This window comes from Equus przewalskii, chromosome 26, assembly GCF_037783145.1.
Source record: "Equus przewalskii isolate Varuska chromosome 26, EquPr2, whole genome shotgun sequence".
NCBI classification, from domain to species: domain Eukaryota; kingdom Metazoa; phylum Chordata; class Mammalia; order Perissodactyla; family Equidae; genus Equus; species Equus przewalskii.
The window spans coordinates 26,876,008-26,895,904 of record NC_091856.1 but is presented as its reverse complement, the minus strand read 5'-3'; the positions used below and the strand labels follow the sequence as shown (position 1 = coordinate 26,895,904).

Here is a 19,897-nt window from a genome sequence, read left to right as displayed (position 1 = left end):
AACCCCATGGCCGAGTGGTTAAGTTTGTGTATTCCGCTTCGGTGGCCCTGGGTTCACTGGTTTGGATCCTGGGCAGGGACCTACACACTACTTATCAGGCCATGCTGTGGTGGCATCCCACATAGAAGAACTAGAATGACCTATAACTAGGATATACAACTATGTGCTGGGGCTTTGGGGAGAAAGAAAAAAAAAGGAAGATTGGCAACAGATGTTAGCTCAGGGGCCAATCTTCCTCACCAGACAATAGCAACAAAAAGATCAGTTAGAAAAGAGAAAAAATGTAATGGAGAGAAGAGTTGGAGGAAGAAAATAAGGCAGAGAATTCAAAGAAAGAAGAAAGAGGTTGGGTGGAGCGTGGGGTCTCCTGGGGCTGCCTGTGTTTCAGGTCAGAACCTCCTCTGGTCTGGGCAGTGGCTATGATCCACACCATGCCCCTGCTGAGGGGTGCCACCCTCCTTCCATAACTTCACAAAGTCCTTCCTCCCAAAGTCCCTCTATACCCCGACCCTACGCTGCCCACACCCTGCCACAGGTGGCAGTCATTAGGAGAAGCGGGAACATGAATTCGAGCTCTCTTGGTAACCAGCTGTGTGCCCTCGGATAAGTCTCTTCCTTTCCCAGGCTTCAGTTTCCTCATTTGTAAAGTGAGGGGTGAATTAGATGATCTTTTAAGAACTTTTAGGATCTCAAATTGTATAGATCAATGACTTTTTAAAATTCATCTTTTATTTTGAAAACCTTAAAACATACAGGGAAATTAAAAGAATACTGCAATGAATACCTGTACATCCTTCACTTAGCTTTACCAATAGTATTTTACTGTTCACATTGTGCTACATTTGCTGTCTGTCTTTTGTGGAACCATTTGAAAATAAATTACAGACATCTTGACTTTGTCCCTAAATACTTTGGTGCATCTCTTAAGAATAAGGTCACTCGCCCTCATAACCACAATACCCTTATGACACCCAAGAAAATTCACAATTCAACAATATCCAAAATACAGGCCATATTCACCTTTCCCTACTTGTTCTCAAAATTTCTTTAACAATCTTTTTTAAAAATCCAGGATCCAATCAAGTGCACACACATTGCATTTTGACCAGAGGTGATGTCACGTAGTTCTTACTGCCTCACATGAGGGAGCACCTGATGTCAGCTCGGTGATCCTAGGTTTAATTAGTCGCTTGAGGTGGCGAACGCCAGATCCCCATATTGTAAAATTATTTTCCTCTTTGTAGATGGTAAGTAATCTGTGATGTGATACTTAGAGATTGCATGAATATCCTTTTTCACCAAAAACCTTTCACCTGATAATTTTAGCATCTGTTGATGATCCTTGCCTGGACCAAATTATTACATTGGGCTATGTAAAGTGGTGATTTTCTAATTCTATAATTTCTTTTGCATTTAATATGTGGCAATATTCTGCAAAGTAGAATGCTACCTTCCCGTCTCTTCCTCTGAGTACGGACTCACAGATTTTTAAAAATTCAGTGTTCATTACCATCCTTCTTTTTAGTGCTTTTGGCCAGTGGTAGCCTTCTAAAGCCAATTCCTGTATCCTTTTGAGATGAACCATTAGTCTTTGAGCCCTTCCTTTCTTTCTGGCCTAAGATGTTCCAGGACCACACAGTCCTTTCTCTGGTAAGGACTTGGAATTAGCCATTTTCTAAGGAGCTCTGGTTCTTTTTGTGGAGAATGGCATTTAGAACTAGAATCTAGGTGCTACATGTGCTCATTGCTACTGGGATGTCATTGCTTCTGGGCCCTTGCAGTGGACAGAGTAGGAAAAAAATATATTTCTAAAAATTTTGAGTTCATGTTTCTGTGTGGTTATGTTATCAACTTGATATAGAAGTGGATTCATTTGTTTCTGTATGATTCCATTTTGGGGTTTGCTTTTATTCTTTCTGATTTAAGTGTTTTGAACACGTGAAGCATTTACCTAGTTTGAAAGCCAATACTATATAAAAAGACATTCTCAGAGAAGTCTCACTCCCAACTTTATTCTTTCCACCCAAAGCATTTGTTTTTGATTGGGTGAATGACCATGGGTAAATTTCTTAGGCCTTCTGAGCTTTGGTCTCCCAAATGAGGATAATCATAGTAACTCTCTCAGAGAGCTGCTACAAAGCTTCATTCAATCAGCTAAAGTTCTTAGCATGGTGTGGCTCATAGTAAACATTCCCTAAGTGTCATCTGTTTATTTACTATTCATTCTCCACAAATCCTTGGTTCCACTTATCAAAAAAGAGCCTTATTTAGGCACTGGATCCCCCTTGACAATTTGGGAAAACCTTATTTAGCCTTCAAAAGTCAGCCAAAATCTCAAATCCTCTCTGGATCTTTAATAAGTCTTTCCCATCTCTTCAGAAAGAAGCAATCATACCATTGCGTGTGCTCCTACAGGTTAGGGCAATATTGGTTAAGAAAAGTTTCATGGGCTCAAAGCCTGACTCCAGCCAGAACGGGCTGTGCCTTCGTTTTCCCACCTGTGTAGTGGGAATAACAGTAGTTTGGATGAGAAGTCTATGAGTCAGTACCAGTAAAGTACTTAGCACTTTGCTTAACAGATAGAAACATCTCAATAAGTTATCTGCTGTTGTCTTCGTGGTATCATTTTGTATTTAATTTAATAAAAAATTTTAAGTTTTTTGTAAGTGTGAGATAGGAAAGTCCCGGTGACTTGAATGACCTTGTCTCCCTCCGGTAGGGCGACGCCATCTTCAGCATGTGTGGTTGCCAAAGTTGAATTGTAAGGATTTGTTTAAACACCAGACTATGAAGTCCTTGGGCACAGGCACTGTGTCCTGTCGTTTCTGGTCTCTGATCTGAGTTGAGCTAAGTGAATGTTTGTCGCTTAAGTAGGGAAAATCCCCAAGCAGGCTGGAATTCACCACAATAGGGCAGAAGGTTTTCTGTTATATTGTTTTTCCAGAAATGTTACATATCTTTGGGTTGTACTAGCTATGCTTACTGAGAACCAGATAAGTTCAAGTTGAGTCCCCAGCCCCGCCACAGCGTAAGGAAATGCTGGTACCTGATATGACCACATGATGGCAGCAGAGGAGAGGGAATGAATAGTTTTGTTGCTGTTAAGCGAGCTGAGCCACAGACTTCGGATTTAGAGCCTTAAGGGTGACGTCTAGCACCATATATGAGTCATTTTAGAGAATTTGTTTTTAGGAAAGAGAACCAGAGAGTATTATATTCACACCATGTATTAATGAGCAACAAAGAAAACAAAATATTATTTGCTGAATACAACAGACACACACATTCATATCATGGTCAGTTGAGGCTGAGAAAAAAGCGGGCCCAGGAGGAGAAGAGGAAGCAGCGGGCACCCACCAGTCCCGAATTGAGGTCCCAAGCTCCTTAGTTCAGAGCACAGTCTTTGTGTTCAAATCTCAATCCCATCATTTATTCCTGATGACTTCCTGTCTGACTTCCCTACCTGTTACAGTGAGGGCGCCCAACATGTATTGAGACTTATTATGTCCCAGGTCGTTGTTTTAAGCACTTTATATGTATTTTCTTAGGTAATTCTCATAACAATCCCAGAGGGATATTGTCATCTTCATTTTATAGTTCAGCAATTTGCCCAAGGTCAAGCAGCTAGTAAAGAGCAAGGTCAGGACTTAAACCCAGGAATTAGAGTTCAGGATTCAGGAGTTAGTACTGCTTGGCATCCTCACCTACGAACAGACCATGATAATGTTCACCCAAAAAGGCTGCTGGGAAGAGATGAAGGTGCCTGCCCCATGGTAGGTGTTATGGACTGAATTGTGTCCAGCCAAAATTCGTATGTTGAAGCCCTAACCCACAATGTGACTGCAGTTGGAGACAGGGCCTTTCAGGACGTAATTAAGGTTAAATGAAGTCATAAAGGTTGGGGCCCTAATCTGGTAGAACCGATGTCTTTATAAGAAAAAGAAGAGACACCAGAGCTCACTCTCTCTCTTTGCGTATGCACAGAGAAAAGGCCACGTTAGGACACAACGAGAAGGTGGCCACCTACCAGCCAGGAAGAGAGCTCTCACCAGAAACCAACGCAGACGGCACCTTGATCTTGGACTTCTGGCTTCCAGAACTGTGAGAAAATAAATGTTTGTTATTTAAGCCACCTAATCTGTGGGATTCTGTTATGGCCACCCAAGACGACTAATATAGCTGGTGACCAGGAAATTTTAGCTATTTGGGTTTGTGGCCTTGTTTTCTAGGTAGCTCTCCCCCTACTACAAAGGCCTCAGGTCGCTGTCATCATCTTGTTCCTCTAATGATCCTCTCTCTGCCTGGAAACATTTCCAACCCACCCAGCAATTCCTCCTTTAGCCCATTTCCTAGTTTCAACTACTTGTTCACTCTGGGCCATGCCCTATGCTTGGTGTTTGGAGGCAGAAGAGAAATCAGATGCACTCTCTGCCCTGAAGGAATCCTTAGTCTAGTGTATGTTGGGGTGGTTGAGGGGGAGGAGGAGGAGAGAGGAGGAGAGACACAAACTGGCAGTCCCAAAAGAGTAGGCTGAATACCCCATGACAGGGGCATACGGAGGACTGGAGGAAGCACAGAGGAGGGGGCTCAGAGGGTTGTTATGGACCAGGATCCTTTCCCTGAGAGGATGTGGCCTCCTGAGCGTCCTGAGCTAGTGGAGAAAAGACCAAGCTGGTTGTTATGGTCTGAATGTTTGTCTCTCCGAAATTCATATGGTGAAGGCCTAACTCTCAATGTGATGGTATTACAGAGTGAGGCATCTGGGAGGTGCTTAGGTTGAGATGAGGTCGTGAAGGTGGAGCCCCTGTGGTGGGATTAGTGCCCTTTTAAGAAGGGGAGGAGACGCCAGAGCTTCCTCTCTCCTCCATGAGAGGATACGTTCAGAAGCCTGAAAGCCAGGATCTGGGCCCTCAGGAAGCACTGAACTTACTGGCACTTTAATCTTGGACTTTCAGCCTCCAGAACCATGAGAAATAAATGCCTATTGTTTAAGCTGCCCACTCTATGGTATTTTCTTATGTAGCCCAAGCTAACTAAGACACTGATCCCTGGTAATTTCTCTAAATTCAATAGAGAGAGAGAAATAGGATCCCTCAAACTTATCGCAAAGGAGAGTTGTTAAGAATCGCAGAAACCTCTTCTCTCCAGGGTTCATGATAAGCTTTGCTGCCCATCTTTTCCAGAGTTGTATATTTCTGACAGCCTTCGTGTCACCTCTGAACACTTCCCAATCAGCTCGGACTTTCTAAAGGCAAGGATGCTATCTCCCTTTTGGTGCTTTCAAGTTTTACATGATTTAGGTCCGTGATTCTATAGGTGTGCCTTGCAGACCACCCGCATCAGATCACCTAGGGTGCTTATTCAAAATGCAGTCCTAGGGGCTAGCCCCATGGCCTAGTGGTTAAGTTTGCGTGCTCTGCTTTGGCGGCTGAGGGTTTCACTGGTTCAGATATTGTGTGCCGACTTAGCACTGCTTAAGCTGTGCTGAGGTGGCGTCCCACGTAGCTCAACTAGAAGGACCTACAACTAGAATATACAACTATGTATTGGGGGACTTTGGGGGGAAGAAGAAGAAGAAAAAGAGAAGATTGACAACAGATGATAGCTCAGGTGCCAATCTTTAGGAAAAAAACAAAACAAAATGCAGTCCCAGCCCTCACCCTAGACCTACTCATTCAGAAAGTTTGGGAGTGGTGGGTAGAATATGCGTTTGACAGAAACATGCCAGGTGATTCTGATGCACGGTGAGTAGATTTGGAATAAGAATGTAGTGAGAGGAGGGCTTTTACTGTTTCTCATTTCAGCCCAGAGACAACTCTGTGCTCAAAAACTGATTTTACCACTTTCTAGTTTGGAACCTTTGGCGAGTTACCTCCCTGAGCTGCAATTTCCTCCTCTGTAAAATGGGGATAATAGTGTATTTTGCACAGGCTTTTTATGAGGATTAAATGGTGCTATGAATGCAAAGCCACTAGCACCAAACCTGGCCTATGTTTAGTCAACTTCCCACCTTGTGGTTTCTGAGGTCTGTGGTTACTTGATTTCATGATGGGTGTGGCAATGGTCTCAGTTATGGTTTCACCAACTGTCAGTTGTTCTGTGGTCCTTGGAGAGAGGAAGGAGTGGAATGGTGGTGTCTGTGGCTGTGTGGGCTCTGGCTACCTGCCAAATAGAAGGTTATTTCATCAGTTTTGCTCATCTCATCCTTCTAGCCTTTGCCAATTTCAGTTTCCCTTCCCACAAGAGAAGAGCTGAAAATGTTCCAGTGTAGGCTGAATCTGAGTGTGAGTGATGACAAAGTCTCCAGAGAAGGCAACCAAAAGATGAACCTGACTCTTTACAGAGAGAAAATGGATTTGATTATGAGATGTGAAAAGAGGAGTCATGACTCTGTCAACGAAAATAATCCATAACCAATCTATAAATGAAAATTTGGGTGAGTTTATTCTGAGCTTAAATCTTAGGATTATAACCCGGGAGAGTCTTTCCACAAAGGAACAGAGCACTCCAAAGAAGTGGGGGTATACAGGGTGGTTCTATACCCTCAAAGAGTATGTTTCACATATGATTGAAATGTCCCTTTTACAATAGTCACGAGGCTGCTCTGTCAGCACAGCGATTGATGGAAATGGCAGATAGGTCTGCTGTCTCAGTGAACCCTGCAGGGTGGCAGGTGTCTTGCCTCGGGCTGGGGGGTCACAGATGAGCGCTGCAATCTGTTCCCAGCCTAAAGAAAGATGCTCAATCTTTAAGGAGATGCCAACGTTGGGAGGGGGAGAGAAGTTGCACCTTTATCTCAAGGGCCTTTGTTCTTGCCATAGGGAATCTCTAAAGCAGATATACAATGCATGCTCAACGGCCTCGGTCAGGCCCTTTTGGAAAGACAAGGTCAGGCCGAATTAGGTTTATACCAAATGGCTTCCTCATGTATTCCAATATATCCTATTACTTGCCATTTTTATTGGTCAACTCTTACTTCCAGGTACTCCTAGTCCAATGGAAAAACATGACTCAAACCCTCAAAGAATCTTTGGTAGTTTGGCAGAAGCTTGAGGGAAGAAACATGCTCATAACAAGAATATAAACAGAGAAAGCAAGTGTGCATTGATGGCTCAGTCCTCAGGACACTGAAGGGGCCAGGACATGCTGCATTCGGGAAAAAGGCAAATATCAAAAATAGTTATGGGAACTTCACCAGTTCGCTATTCCTATGTAACACATCACCCCAAAACTAAGTGGCTTAAAACATGAATCATTTATTTTCACTTATGTGTCAGTGGGACAGCTGGGGCCTGGCTGATCTTGGCTGGACTTGCTCTTGCATCTGCAGGTCTGCTGGGTGCTTTGCTCTACGCTGGGTTTGCCTGGGTCACCTTGACTGGAACAGCTCTGCTCCACGAGTCTCTCATCCTCCTCTTGGGTCCAGTGGGCTAGCTAGGCAGGTCCTTCTCATGGCAATGAAGAAACACAAGAAAACAAGCCCAATATCATAGCTTCTTTTCATGCCTTCTTTTTTTTTTTTTTTTTAAGGTTTTATTTTTCCTTTTTCTCCACAAAGGCCCCCGGTACATAGTTGTGTATTTCTAATTGTAGGTCCTTCTTATTGTGGCATGTGGGACGCCGCCTCAGCATGGCCTGATGAGCAGTGCCCTGTCCACACCCCGGATTTGAACTGGCAAAACCCTGGGCCACTGAAGCAGAGCATGCAAACTTAACCACTTGGCCATGGGGTCGGCCCCTGTGCCGTGCATTCTAATATCCTATTGGCCAAAGCAAGTTGCAAGGCTCAGCCCAGAGTCACAGATGAAGGGCAAAGTTATATGGCCAAAGGCATGGATTCAGGGATGAATGAAATGGGGCCACTGATATAATCTACTAGATGCCTCCGTGAGTTTCTTCATCTCTTCCTTCACTCCCAGTCTCAAGCCATGGCTCCCTCTTTGATGCTGCTGTAGCACTTTGTACCTCTCTCCTGGTCTGGATCATAATCTGCATGCTGTTATGGACATGAGGGCAAGGACTGTGTCTATAGTCCTAGTGCCCAGTAGATAAAAGCAAGAGAGAGAGAGAAGGGGGCAAAAGGAGAAGGAAATAGGAACACAAGCAACAAGAAAGAGAAAACAGGACAGTGACATGAGGTGAAGGAGTGCAGGAAACAGGACAAAGAACCGTGACAAGGGTGAGGAAGAGGAGTAGCATGGTTCAGAATGAGCAAGTCTGCTTGCTTTATCAGCTTCGTAGAATGTTAATCCGTCCCTAGTATTTCAAAGGAGTCATTTCCACATTGAGAAAGAGTCTTTATGTGTTTATTTTTCATGCTTGATGGCTGCATTTTCCCTGTGGCAGCCCTTGCATGAAAGAAGACTTAGGTTATAGAAATTTCCTTTTTACCTTTAGAAAGAGTAATCAATTTACCATTTATGATCAGAGCTTTTCTCACTGTTAAGAGCTCTCCAGTTGCTCTATCTTTGAAACAAAGGCTGCCTTACTTTATAATGCATAAAGATTACATTAAAAATGAGGGTGTAGTGGCAGACTCAAATTCTTTTCTCAAATGTAATTATGTATTTTTTCTAGATGAGGTGGTTCCTGGTGCTACATGTTATTTTGAATAAACTGAAGGGTTGAAAATATTGATGGGGGTAGGGTGGTCTAGATTGATTCTGAAATGGCCAGGAGTCATTTCAGGACAAACTCAAGGAATATGGGGTTGAGAAGAGGCAGGTTTCCTTGTGTGGCTCAAAGGCCTTCTAAAGAGGGCCTGCAGATTTCCCTGAGCTGAAGCAGCCTCACTGGGATGAGTATCAGCTCTTCCAAGGGAGCTGCTTGGAAGTGAATCAGTCATTTGCATACCTTTGTTCTGCTTAAGGTGTTAAGAGTTGGTCTTTTTATGTTTCATGTCAAAAAGATTCAGGGAAAAATTCTTCAGTGGATTTATGAACTCCTTAGTGGTCTTTCTGGGGATGGGAGAAGGATTTAGCCTCTTGTCTCCAGGTCAATGTCATCTTCTATGGCTACCTGAACTAAAACGAGAGTCCAGATCTAGTTGAGGGTAGGGTGGGCATGGACCCCAGGGACCCACAGGCCTGGTGACTGAGGCTGCTTGCGTGCCCACCATTCCCCTCTCTCGTCTGTTCTAGTAGGGGTCTAGAAGTAGATTAGGAATCAGCTATCCCAGTGCCTGGCACATTCCGATGGTGAATAAAGATTTAATAACTTAATTGAATGAAGTTTTGTGGTATGGAGGAAAGAGCCTGATACTGAGAGTCGGGAGAGCTGGCACTTAAATTGCCGGGTAGTAAGAACTAGGACAAGCCTCTTCACTTCTCTGAGGCTCAGTTTCCCTACATTCAAAATGGGGATTTCTCACTGGGCCCTTGTGAGGCTTGAAAGCACTTGTGATGCTGGTCATGGTCACCCTGTGGAAGGCACAGACCATGCTGAGGCAACGAGCAAGCAAGTTTGTGCTACAATGTGGGTGGTAGGACCAGCAAGAGTTAGCCACCTCTCCACAGACGTGGCCTGTTTTGTGGGCTGACATCTGAGCAGGATGCCCAGGTCAAGGCTAGTGGGTCAGAAGAAGCGACTATTGACAATCCCCTGAATCCCACAGTGCCCCTCTCCCCTTATGTAGAAACGTTACCTGGAACGAGACCAGAAGACAGACAAGGGAGCAGCGTATCACACGCATGTTCTCTGTGGCAGGTTCTAGAGATACAGAGAGAACTCAGGCAGGGTTCCTGATGGTTAGCAGACGGTGGTTAGCACCATGCCATAGGGTAGGGCTGATGGCACAGGTGTGGGGTGGTTGATGAGCATCGTGACCAGTGTGTTTGTGAAGTTTAGAGAAGGCAGAGGGAGGAAGGGGGTTGTGGGGCAGGGGACAAGCTATTGGTAGACTCGCGAGGATCTGGCATTGCAGCACGAACAGACAAGGAGGGCATGGGGGCGGGAGGAAGGCAGACCAGGAGAGGATGGTGTCAGCGTCATGGCAGGGCCAAACTATGGGGGACCGGCAGGCCAAGCAAGAAAGCCTGAAGGTTGCCACTGCCTCTGAGTGACCTTGGGCTGGTCCCTTATCCACTCTGGGCCTTATTTTCCCAATTTATTGAATGAATGGGTTGGATCAGATCAGGAGCCCTTCAGGGCAGTGGAGGAGAAGCACTGGGGAGGCTGAGAAGGTGGGCTCCAGGCCTTGACTCTCACCTTGCCTATACTATACTGCTTTTTTTTTTTTAAAGATTGGCACCTGAGCTAAAATATGTTGCCAATCTTTTTTTTTTCCTTCTCCCCAAAGACCCCCCAGTACATAGTTGATACTCTAGTTGTAGGTCCTTCTAGCTGTGCCATATGGGACGCTGCCTCAGCGTGGCTTGACGAGTGGTGCTAGGTCTGCCCCCAGGATCCGAACCAGTGAAACCCTGGGCAGCCGAAGCTGGAGTGTGGGAACTTAACCACTCGGCTATGGGGCTGGCCCCTGCTTTTTTTTTCTTTTTGTTTTATATGTCATGTTTCTGTGTAAGATTTCATTAGAAAAAAAGTGTTTTTTCCTAAAATTACTGGCCTAAAGACCTTCAAGTTCCCTTTTAGATCTAAACGACAGAGTATGGCAGTTCTAGGACTAGGCGGTGGCAGGCTCATTTGTGGGAGCTGGAGAGGCCTGTGGATGAGCCAGCTGCAGCCTCCTTCTCTCTGGAGAGGAGTCGGGGAGGGAGGCGTGTGGGGGGGAAGTGGGTGTGCATTTCTTGGAGAGACAGAGCAGGACATAAAAGCTCCCACCTCATAAACCTGTTTAGTAAAAGTTGGGGCACATCATGAGGGCCTTTCAGACCCCAAAATGTATCCTCACCTGAGACAGTGCACCTGCCCCGGTCTGGGATTTCTTCCTGCAAGTTCTGCCATAGACGCCCCAGACCCTGGGGTCTGGATTCTATGGGGCCCAGTTAAAATACACCTGAGCAGTTCAAGTAGCACAAGGGCTTGTTCTGGCTCTGCTACCAACTCACTCACCATCTTTGAGCCTCAGTTTCCTCTTTTATAAAGGGGCAATAAGCATACCCGTGCTTTTTGTGGGTACAAATTAGTGAAGTGCTAGCATATGATAAAAACTTAAAAAAATCCCTCTTGCATCTGCCCCTGATGCCTATATCCTGCTCTCTTCTTCCCTGCTTTGCTTAATTTAATTAATTTATTCATGGCGCCTGCGCACTGAGCGTTCCTTCCAGAATGCTGGATGTAGCTGAACAGGAGGCATCATAGCAAACAAGCACAAGAACAAAGAAAGAGAAAAATGGACAGCTTCCAAATGGTTACTAGCCTCAAAATACAACCATGTATTCATCTCAGGTGTCCAGACTGCCTCCTATGTGCTAGACTGGCTTCACTGGGAGAGGTGAGCCCTCGACACATGGGTATGTGAACTTTTGTCCCTGTCCCAGATAGTTGAGAAGTCAATTTATTTGACAATACATGGTGATGTGATTGAAAATAAAGTGCCAATTCCCCCAAAGCAAAACATGGGGCTGGTGCACCCTCCCACCTAGCTTTAAGTCCTCAGAAAATGGTCGAATGCTCTCTAATTGCCTGGGAGTGACTGTAAGAAGAGAGAATGATGCGACAGAAAGGGCCCAGGTTTCACCTCCTAAGAAATGTGTAAACTCATCAATTCTTTTTAATTATTTTTTTTTTGAGGAAGATTGGCCCTGAGCTAACATCTGCTGCCAATCCTCCTCTTTTTGCTGAGGAAGATCGGCCCTGAGCTAACATCTGTGCCCATCTTCCTCTACTTTATACGTGGGACGCCTACCACAGCATGGCTAGCCAAGCAGTGCGATGTCCGCACCCAGGATCTGAACCGGCAGACCCTGGGCCGCTGGAGCAGAACGTGTGCACTTAACTGCTGCACCACCAGGCCGGCCCCTCGTCAATTCTTTTTAAGCCCCAGTTTCCTCATCTATAAAACTAAATCACAATATCTGCTTCCCTGGTTATGGGAATGAAGTAAGATCAGGCAAGGATCTGCTTCGTAGTAGGTGCTCAGAAAGTGATAGCCCTTGTTATGATTTTGGAGAAAGCACAGAACAGATGATCACAATCATGAATTGTCACTGTGGGTGATGCAGTCTGTCCTTGGTGGGGTCCAGGCCTCAGGAGTCGCCAGCTGAGATCTGCCGCCCAGTGAAAAGGGCTCGGAGTGCCCCCTGCACATCGCGATTCCGGAGGCTGTAGCTGACAGGGTTTAGCATGGGAGTGACTACATTATACATAACAGTGGCCACACGGCCCCCCTTGGCTTTATACTGGGATGTGGGCTGGAAGTAGACTGCGATGACTGTTCCATAGGAGAGCCCCACCACGGCCAGGTGGGAGCCACAGGTGGACACAACCCGGAGCCTCCCAGAGGCTGAGGGCAGCCGGAGCACTGCAGCTGCAATGGCCCCGTAGGAGGCCAGGATGAGCAGGAAGGGAGTGACCACCACAGCGGCCCCCTCAGTGAAGATGAGCAGCTGGATGTGGCGAGTGTCGGAGCATGAGAGCCTTAAGAGAGGCTGGTGGTCACAGAAGAAGTGGGGCACTTGGTGGGAGGCACAGAAAGACAGGCGGGCCATAAGCAGGATATGTAGGAGGGAGTGGGTGTGGGACACCACCCATGCGGTCCCTACCAGGGCTGTGCACATGGCCCAGGACATCCTCATAGCATAGTGGAGGGGGTGCCAGATGGCCACGTAGCAGTCATAGGCCATGGCAGCCAGGAGACAGCTATCAGTTACACCCAGGGCAAAGAAGAAGTACATCTGGGTCAGGCAGCCAGCCAGGGAGATGGAGCAGTCATGGGCCAACAAGTTGGCTAACATCTTAGGCACAGTGACGGATGTAAAGCAGAGATCAGCAAAGGACAGATGGGCCAGCAAGAAGTACATGGGTGCATGCAGGGCTGGACTGGCCCGGATGGCGGCCACAATGAGACCATTACCCAGGATGCCCACCATATACAGGACTAAGAATAGCACAAAGAGAGGCTGCTGCTGTCCGGGATTTGTTGTCAGTCCCAGTAGGATGAATGGGGCTCCCTCTGAAGACTTGTTGGCAGCATCCATGGCTGGGCTGGTTTTTCACCTAGAACCCCAGGGGTTCCTTTGCTAGTGGATCGTTTCGCCAGCATCTAAGGAAAAGGGTGAAGAGCTGCTAACTTGCTCAAGGCTTCCTGACCATAAGGAGAGTCATGGGTTTGGAATCAGACAGCCCTGGCACTGCACGCAGGTATGACTGTGGGCAAGTCATTTTACCTCTTGAACCTTCTTCCTTTCTGGGCCTTAGTTTCCCCATCTGTAAAATAAGGGAACTGAATTAGGTGATCTTCAAGTTTGTGCCCAACTTTGATACTTTGTGTTTTTAAGCAAAAAGAGAACAAAACATAGCACCTAGGATGTAGTCCAGAGAAGGAGGAAAATATGGAAGAAAATATAAAACAGAGAGAGGATCAATACAGTGGTAGGTGTTCTGACCGACAGGCATTTATTTCAGGAAAGTAAGAATGGAAAAAAGCCAACACAAGATGGAAAGGAGGAACATATCAAAGAAGTAAAAATTCCTCTTCTGAAGGGCACAGGTGTTTGTATTGAAGTGAATATGAATCTACAACACCCAGACCCAAATCATGACATTTTAGTACATTGAGGAGAAGAACCCAATACCTCCAGGGGTATGGGGTGCCAGGATCTGATGATATTCAGATAACCAGATTGCCATCAAATGTTTCATCAGCAGCAGTAGATGACAGAACACAGTCGAGCAATATCTTCAAATTCTGAAGAAAAGAAAGATTTTGAACCTAGAATTCTATACTAAACCAAAATATTAATCAAGTGTGAGAGAAGCATAGAGATATTTTCAGACTTGGGGAAAAGAAAATAAAAAAAAGAATCTGGATGGCTCCTCATATTCCATGAAAACTTTTCCCATGAAATTGAACACTCACTGACCATCAAGCAAACGCACAACCCTTTGGAAGAAACTACTGACAGACGGACACACCTGCCAGGAGCAGGGACTTAACTCTTAAGGATGGAGGCAACTTGTTTCAATGCCTCCCCTTTTTCCTCTCTGAATCTCATGGCAGAAATCTTGGGCAATTCTCCAAGGAAGGGTCTTGAAAGGAGAGGGGTTTTAGGACAGAGGTTTGCTGAAGGCTATGCTGAGGCCAACCCCAGAGGGGAATAACCTTCTGATTTCTTTCCATGTCTTTCTCTATTAAAAAAAAATCATAAAATAAAAACCCTCTATACCCTAGTGTCTTCCTTTTCTTCCTCCATTGGGTAAGAAGAATCTTCTGGCTTTGGCTCCCTCTAGAACATTTTTTTCTCAAGTTCCCAATCATGTCCCACTTTCCAGGAGGGAAAGAGGATCAGGGTGGGTGGGGAGGATGGAGGACGAACGCCTGCTTATAAAAGGGCTTTTTGGGAAACTGGACCTACTCTGACTTGTGCTTAAATTGGTCCCAATAAGCATTCAGATCCAGTGAGCTGTTTCCCGAAATATTCGTATGTAATCACAAACACGCCTGTGCAGGCATGCGGACACGTGTAGCCTCAAGCTGGTCTCTGCAAATACACAGACACAATCAATCACATGCACACCTGTGGACCCAGCGCACACATTCACACCTAAGTAAGCAGATAACCATGACCACAAGACCCACAGATCCAGATCACCAAACACATACACAGATGGTCAAATGCAATAAACAAATAGCTCTGAGGCCGGAGGGTGGTGATCATTCCCATAGTCCTGTTCATGGAGGCTTGTAGCACCATGCACAGCTCCTGGGACTCATCATGCACATTCGTGCTTTTGTTGACCACCTACTCAGTGTGTGCACAATACTAGTGCCCGTTCATGCACACCCAGTCATACTCAGACTCCTCATTGGTCACACAATACACAGCTTCAGGGCCCACAGCCTCCTACCTTCACCCACATGGCTACACTCACATAGGTTCATGATGGGTCACAGCAGAGATGTGTCACCTAGGGGGGCACATCCACACACACACTGCCCCACCACACCAAAGACAATGTTGTACAGTGCTGGTAATGCACAATTGCAGCCTCACAGAAACAGCACACACTCACACAGTATGACATGCTCACAGTCACATGCAGACACAGATCTGCACCCTCTCCAGCCTGGTCCTTTGCCCCAAGTGTACCCTCTGCCCTCTCCACTTCGCAGGAGGGAACAACAGCAAGGGCCAGGTGTAGCCTGTCACTGGAGGGTCCTAAGAGGGAACTATTGGCCACATTTATGGGGTTTGAGGCCTTGGGAGCACCTTCTCTCCAGAGGCAACATCCCTCCTGCATTCCCCTGGCCCACATCCCTGGGGCAGGAGGCATCTCGGCTCTGGGGTTTGTTATCCTTTCTCTCTAAGGCCCAATTTGAGGGGAGGTGGTGGTTGGATATTCAGGAGCCCCAAGCATAGTGAAGCTGCTGCTCTCAAGTCTCTGTCTTGTGAAGGCCGGAGAGGAGGGTCAGGCTGGCTTCTGAACCCAAGGAGAGTGACTGGGGTCAGGGGAGCTCAGGGTTTACAGCAGTATCTTCTGGGGCCAACCCTCTTTTCTCCTCAGCTATTGCCGGTGGCTTCTTGTAGGAAGTGTAGGAGCGTGGGAGGGATTGTGCCTCTGCTGACCATGGCAAGATGTATGGCTGTGTGACTGTGTGTGTGAGTGTGTAGGATTGTACGCCTGGCTGTGGAGAGAGTGATCAGGTCAGCAATCAAATGTGTCCATGAGCTTGAGTATACGTCTGAGTGTGCAGCTGTATCTGTGTCTGGGTGGGTGGCCATACCTATGAGAGTGTTTCTTTGTGCATGAATGTTTCCAATAGGGGATTGAGTCTGTGTTGGAGGGGGAATGTGTTGCTGTGTGTATATTGTGGCATAAGGGAATTGTGCCTGTGTGTAGCATGCCAAGTGGGAATGGCTTTGCATGACTCAGTGTCAGAACAACCATGAAGGGCTATTTTGAACATATGAACTTTCTTTCTTTCTTTTTTGGTGAGGAAGATTGTCCCTGAGCTAACATCTGTGCCAGTCTTTCTCTATTTCTTTTTTTTAGGAAGGTTAGCCCTGAGCTAACATCTGCTGCCAATCCTGCTCTTTTTGCTGAGGAAGACTGGCCCTGAGCTAACATCCATGCCCATCTTCCTCTACTTTATATGTGGGACACCTACCACAGCATGGCTTGCCAAGCGGTGCCATGTCTGCACCCAGGATCCGAGCCGGTGAACCCCGGGCCACCAAAGCGGAACGTGTGCACTTAACCACTGTGCCACCAGGCTGGCCCAGTCTTTATTTTTTTATGTCGGATGCTGCCACAGCATGGCTTGATGAGTGGTGTGTGGGTCTGTGCCTGGGATCTGACCTGTGAACCCCAGGCCACTGAAGCAGAATATTTGAACTTGCCGCTACGCCACTGGGCTGGCCCCTGAACGTGTGAACTTTCAATGATCCCCTATTGCCTATTTAATAAAGTCCAAATTCCCCTACCTGATATCCAACCCACTAGGTGTCCTTCCCATTCCCAGATCCCAGCCTTCAAACTTCCTTCCCAACACACCCCTCTCAAGTGAGTTAAATTGGTCTCCTTAGAGTCTCTTGCACACCTGAGCTCATTTCACCTCCGTGTCTTTGTGTCCGCTTGTCCTTCCCCACGGAATGCCCCTTCCCTCAATTCCCGCCGTGCGGCAGGGACCAACTCATTTTGTGCAATAAGAGCCCCAGGTCAGAACACCAGTCTTCCCCACTCCAAACCTGAACTATCCTGTCTTAATAAATGGTGTTGAAGGAGCTTTAAAAGGGAAATACTTTATCAGAGTTGGGGAGCTTTACTGGGCTTCTCACTGTAGAGGCGAGGATCTGACTCTTCCTCTTCCTTTACTTTCCAGATTGGGCTCTGTTACTGTCTTCCAATTCCCCGCTTCCTTCCTCTTGTTTGTATTCTTATCTATCAAATAGGCACTGCGTAATAGCCTGCAACTTCGTGTTTCCTCCAGTTGGTGTATAGGATTTAGGTAATTGTCTTGTCTGGCTGCTACACTGATGCTAAACATGTGGAAGGACTCATGGACATCCTGTAGGGACAAGACAATGGAAGGGCCATATGCCTTTGGACACTTTCCCCTGATCATGGTGGGGGATGTATGTCATGAGAGCCCAAGAACCTACAAAAAGAAGGAAAGACCACAGAAGAGATCTTTTGAGTATAAACATCATTGAATTGGGGGCAAACCTCACATTCTCAGTCCCATGGTTGCCGACTCTTCTGATAATGCCTCCAATCCTTTCATGGCACTTGAGTTGTTATGAGGATAGGAGGTAAGAACTGGGAAAGGATTATAGAACCTTGCAACGGCAGAAGGAGTTTTAATTTATGTAATTTAATTTATGTAATTTTTGTCAAAATGTGCTGAGTTTGAGATATGGTACCCTCTGCTCTCAAGATGCTGGTTCATCAGGAAATAGGGTGACCAACCATCCTGGTTTCCTAGGCCTGATGGGGTCTTTAGGACATCAGACTTGGAATTTTTAAAATTGAGACAGTTCTGAGCAAACCAGGATACGTTGGTGACCCTGTCAGGAAATCTATAAAATTCTCTAAGATTTGAGGAGATAGCCTTGTCCACATCCATCTCTCCATTAGTCTGGGACCTCCAAGAAGACCATAGTTACTAAGAGGGAGAGTCCTCGTCCTGGTAACAAGCGACATCACCTCCCTGGGGAGCCAGGCTGAACCTCCAGGCTTCCTGTAGTCTAAGTATCTGGTGGCTGTCTTCTCCTTGAAGGGAAGTTGGAATGGTGAGGCTGGGACCCAAGGAAGATTCTCCATGGAGCCTATGAGTGACAATGAAGCTTTGTTTGAGTCCCATACCTCACCATCCCTGGCCTCATCTTAGCCAAATCAGGGGAACTGGAAGGAGGAGCTGACACTGGATTTGGCCATGCTCCGTCTCTCCTTGGAAGTTCCTGCTGTAACTCCTAGGGTCCACTCCAGTCCTGCCCCTGCATGGAGGGGCAGCCTGGGCAGAATGCAGTGCCTTGGGTCTTGGCCATATGTAACTGATTCCGGGAGACAAAGAAAATCTGTCAAAATTGTGAACTCTGGGTGGATGAAAGTCCCAAGAGCATTGCGTCTGAAAGGTCTAGTGTGACTCTAGGCTCAGAGCACTGTGGTTGCCTTTGCCCAAGAGGCCAGGGTTACGGCATTCCCTCTCCTAACCCCAACTCTGCCTCTGGATGTTGCAATCGTAATACAAAGCAGTCTACCCTACCAGACCTCTTGCTAATCTGAGCATGCTCATAACTCTGAATGAAACTTAAATGCACCAATAACCAACTCCTACCCTTAAGCTTTAAGAAACATTACCCATTATCCAAAACTCTAAATAAGACTTAAATTAAGACTTAAGACCCAAAACATGTCCATTTGATACTTAAAATATTCTTCTTACGCCTAATTCTCCTCTAGTTCTGAACCTAGTCTAACCATAATAGTAACTAGACTGCGATTTAAACTTACAAACATTATCCACACACCAACTTAACTTAAATCTAACAGAGCTCCAATGTGGACTAAACTCTAACTCAAATATAATGTAGCAATAAAATTGAAACCTGAACTCCACCCTCAATTGGCCCTGTACTCTAAAACTAACCCTAACATATTTGTAATATTTCTAATAAGAGATAAGGTTTATCCAAACTCTGACTCCTAAATTTACCCCAAATCTACTACTAATTAAAGTCAACCCAAATCCTACAATTTAGATAATTTTACTTCAATCCAAAATTTGCCTGATTGCTTTTATTTATTTTTTTAAAGGTATGCTTTTTTTTGGTGAGGAAGATTGGCCCTGAGCTAACGTCTTTTGCCAATCTTCCCCCTTTTTTTACCCCCTCTAAAGCCCCAGTACATAGTTGTATACCCTAGTTGTAAGTCCTTCTAGCTCTTCTTTGTGGGCTGCCACCTCAGCGTGGCTTGATGAGGGGGTGCTAAGTCTGCACCCAGGATCCGAACTGGTGAACCCCGGGCCGCTGAAGCGGAGTGCACTAACTTAACCACTTATTCCACTGAGCTGGCCCTGCCTAATTGTTTTTAAATTCTAAACCTAACCCTGCCTCTACCTTAACCCTAACCCTAACTCTGTTCTTAGCCGTAACCTGAACCCTAGTCCTAACCCTATTTAAACCATAATTCTGACCCATTCCTAACCTCTATCAGATGCCTGAACTCATCTAACCTTGGCCAAATCCTAACCTAAGTGTTGGGATTTTGGGAATGAGCTCATATATGTTTCGGTGCTGTTCAGCTATTTCCCTGAGAGATGGAATATGTATGTAGGCTAATAGGGAGGGATATTTGCCCACTAGATTCAGTCCCATTGTTTGGCATGAGTGCATTCTGAAGATGCTCTCTTGGGGTCAAGGAGAGCAGGAGCAGACTCACTGGTTATGAAACCTTAAAAAGGCAAGAATCTAGAAACACTTGCAGCCAACACAGCTCTTACCTCGTGTTTCTGCGAATGAGCCTCTTAGAAGTACAAGAGGCAAAAAAGCCTATGTTACCTCACCTGGTAACATCTAGGAATTTTACGTTTTGAACACTGAGGAACCTAAGGCGGATCAATAGCAAATTAACTTGATCTTGGTTCTGGCTCTAGCCCTAGACTACCCTCAGGTTCCTGCCTCCCTTCTGTAAGCTTCCTTTTCTCCCCTTCTCAGTTCCTAAAGCAATGACAAGAGATCCAAGCCAGAGGAACATCTATCTTTACCCACAGTGACAGGGGCCAGAAAGTGTCCTCCTCATCTCTTCACAGTCAGTCCTAATCCGTCTCTGGGACCTC

At 46.1% G+C, this 19,897-nt stretch overlaps 1 protein-coding gene across 1 annotated transcript; it reads right to left on the bottom strand.

Moving 5' to 3' along the window:
* Nucleotides 1-12,146: 12,146 nt before the first annotated feature.
* OR1K1 (olfactory receptor family 1 subfamily K member 1) lies at nt 12,147-13,097 on the bottom strand. The gene has a single exon (XM_008540948.2). It carries the CDS (start codon nt 13,095-13,097, stop codon nt 12,147-12,149), a length of 951 nt encoding a protein of 316 aa, XP_008539170.2.
* Between the last annotated feature and the right edge of the window lie 6,800 nt (nt 13,098-19,897).

Excerpts from the sequence above, each read along its gene's own strand:
- OR1K1 (XM_008540948.2), bottom strand. The coding sequence starts at position 13,097 with ATGGATGCTGCCAACAAGTCTTCAGAGGGAGCCCCATTCATCCTACTG.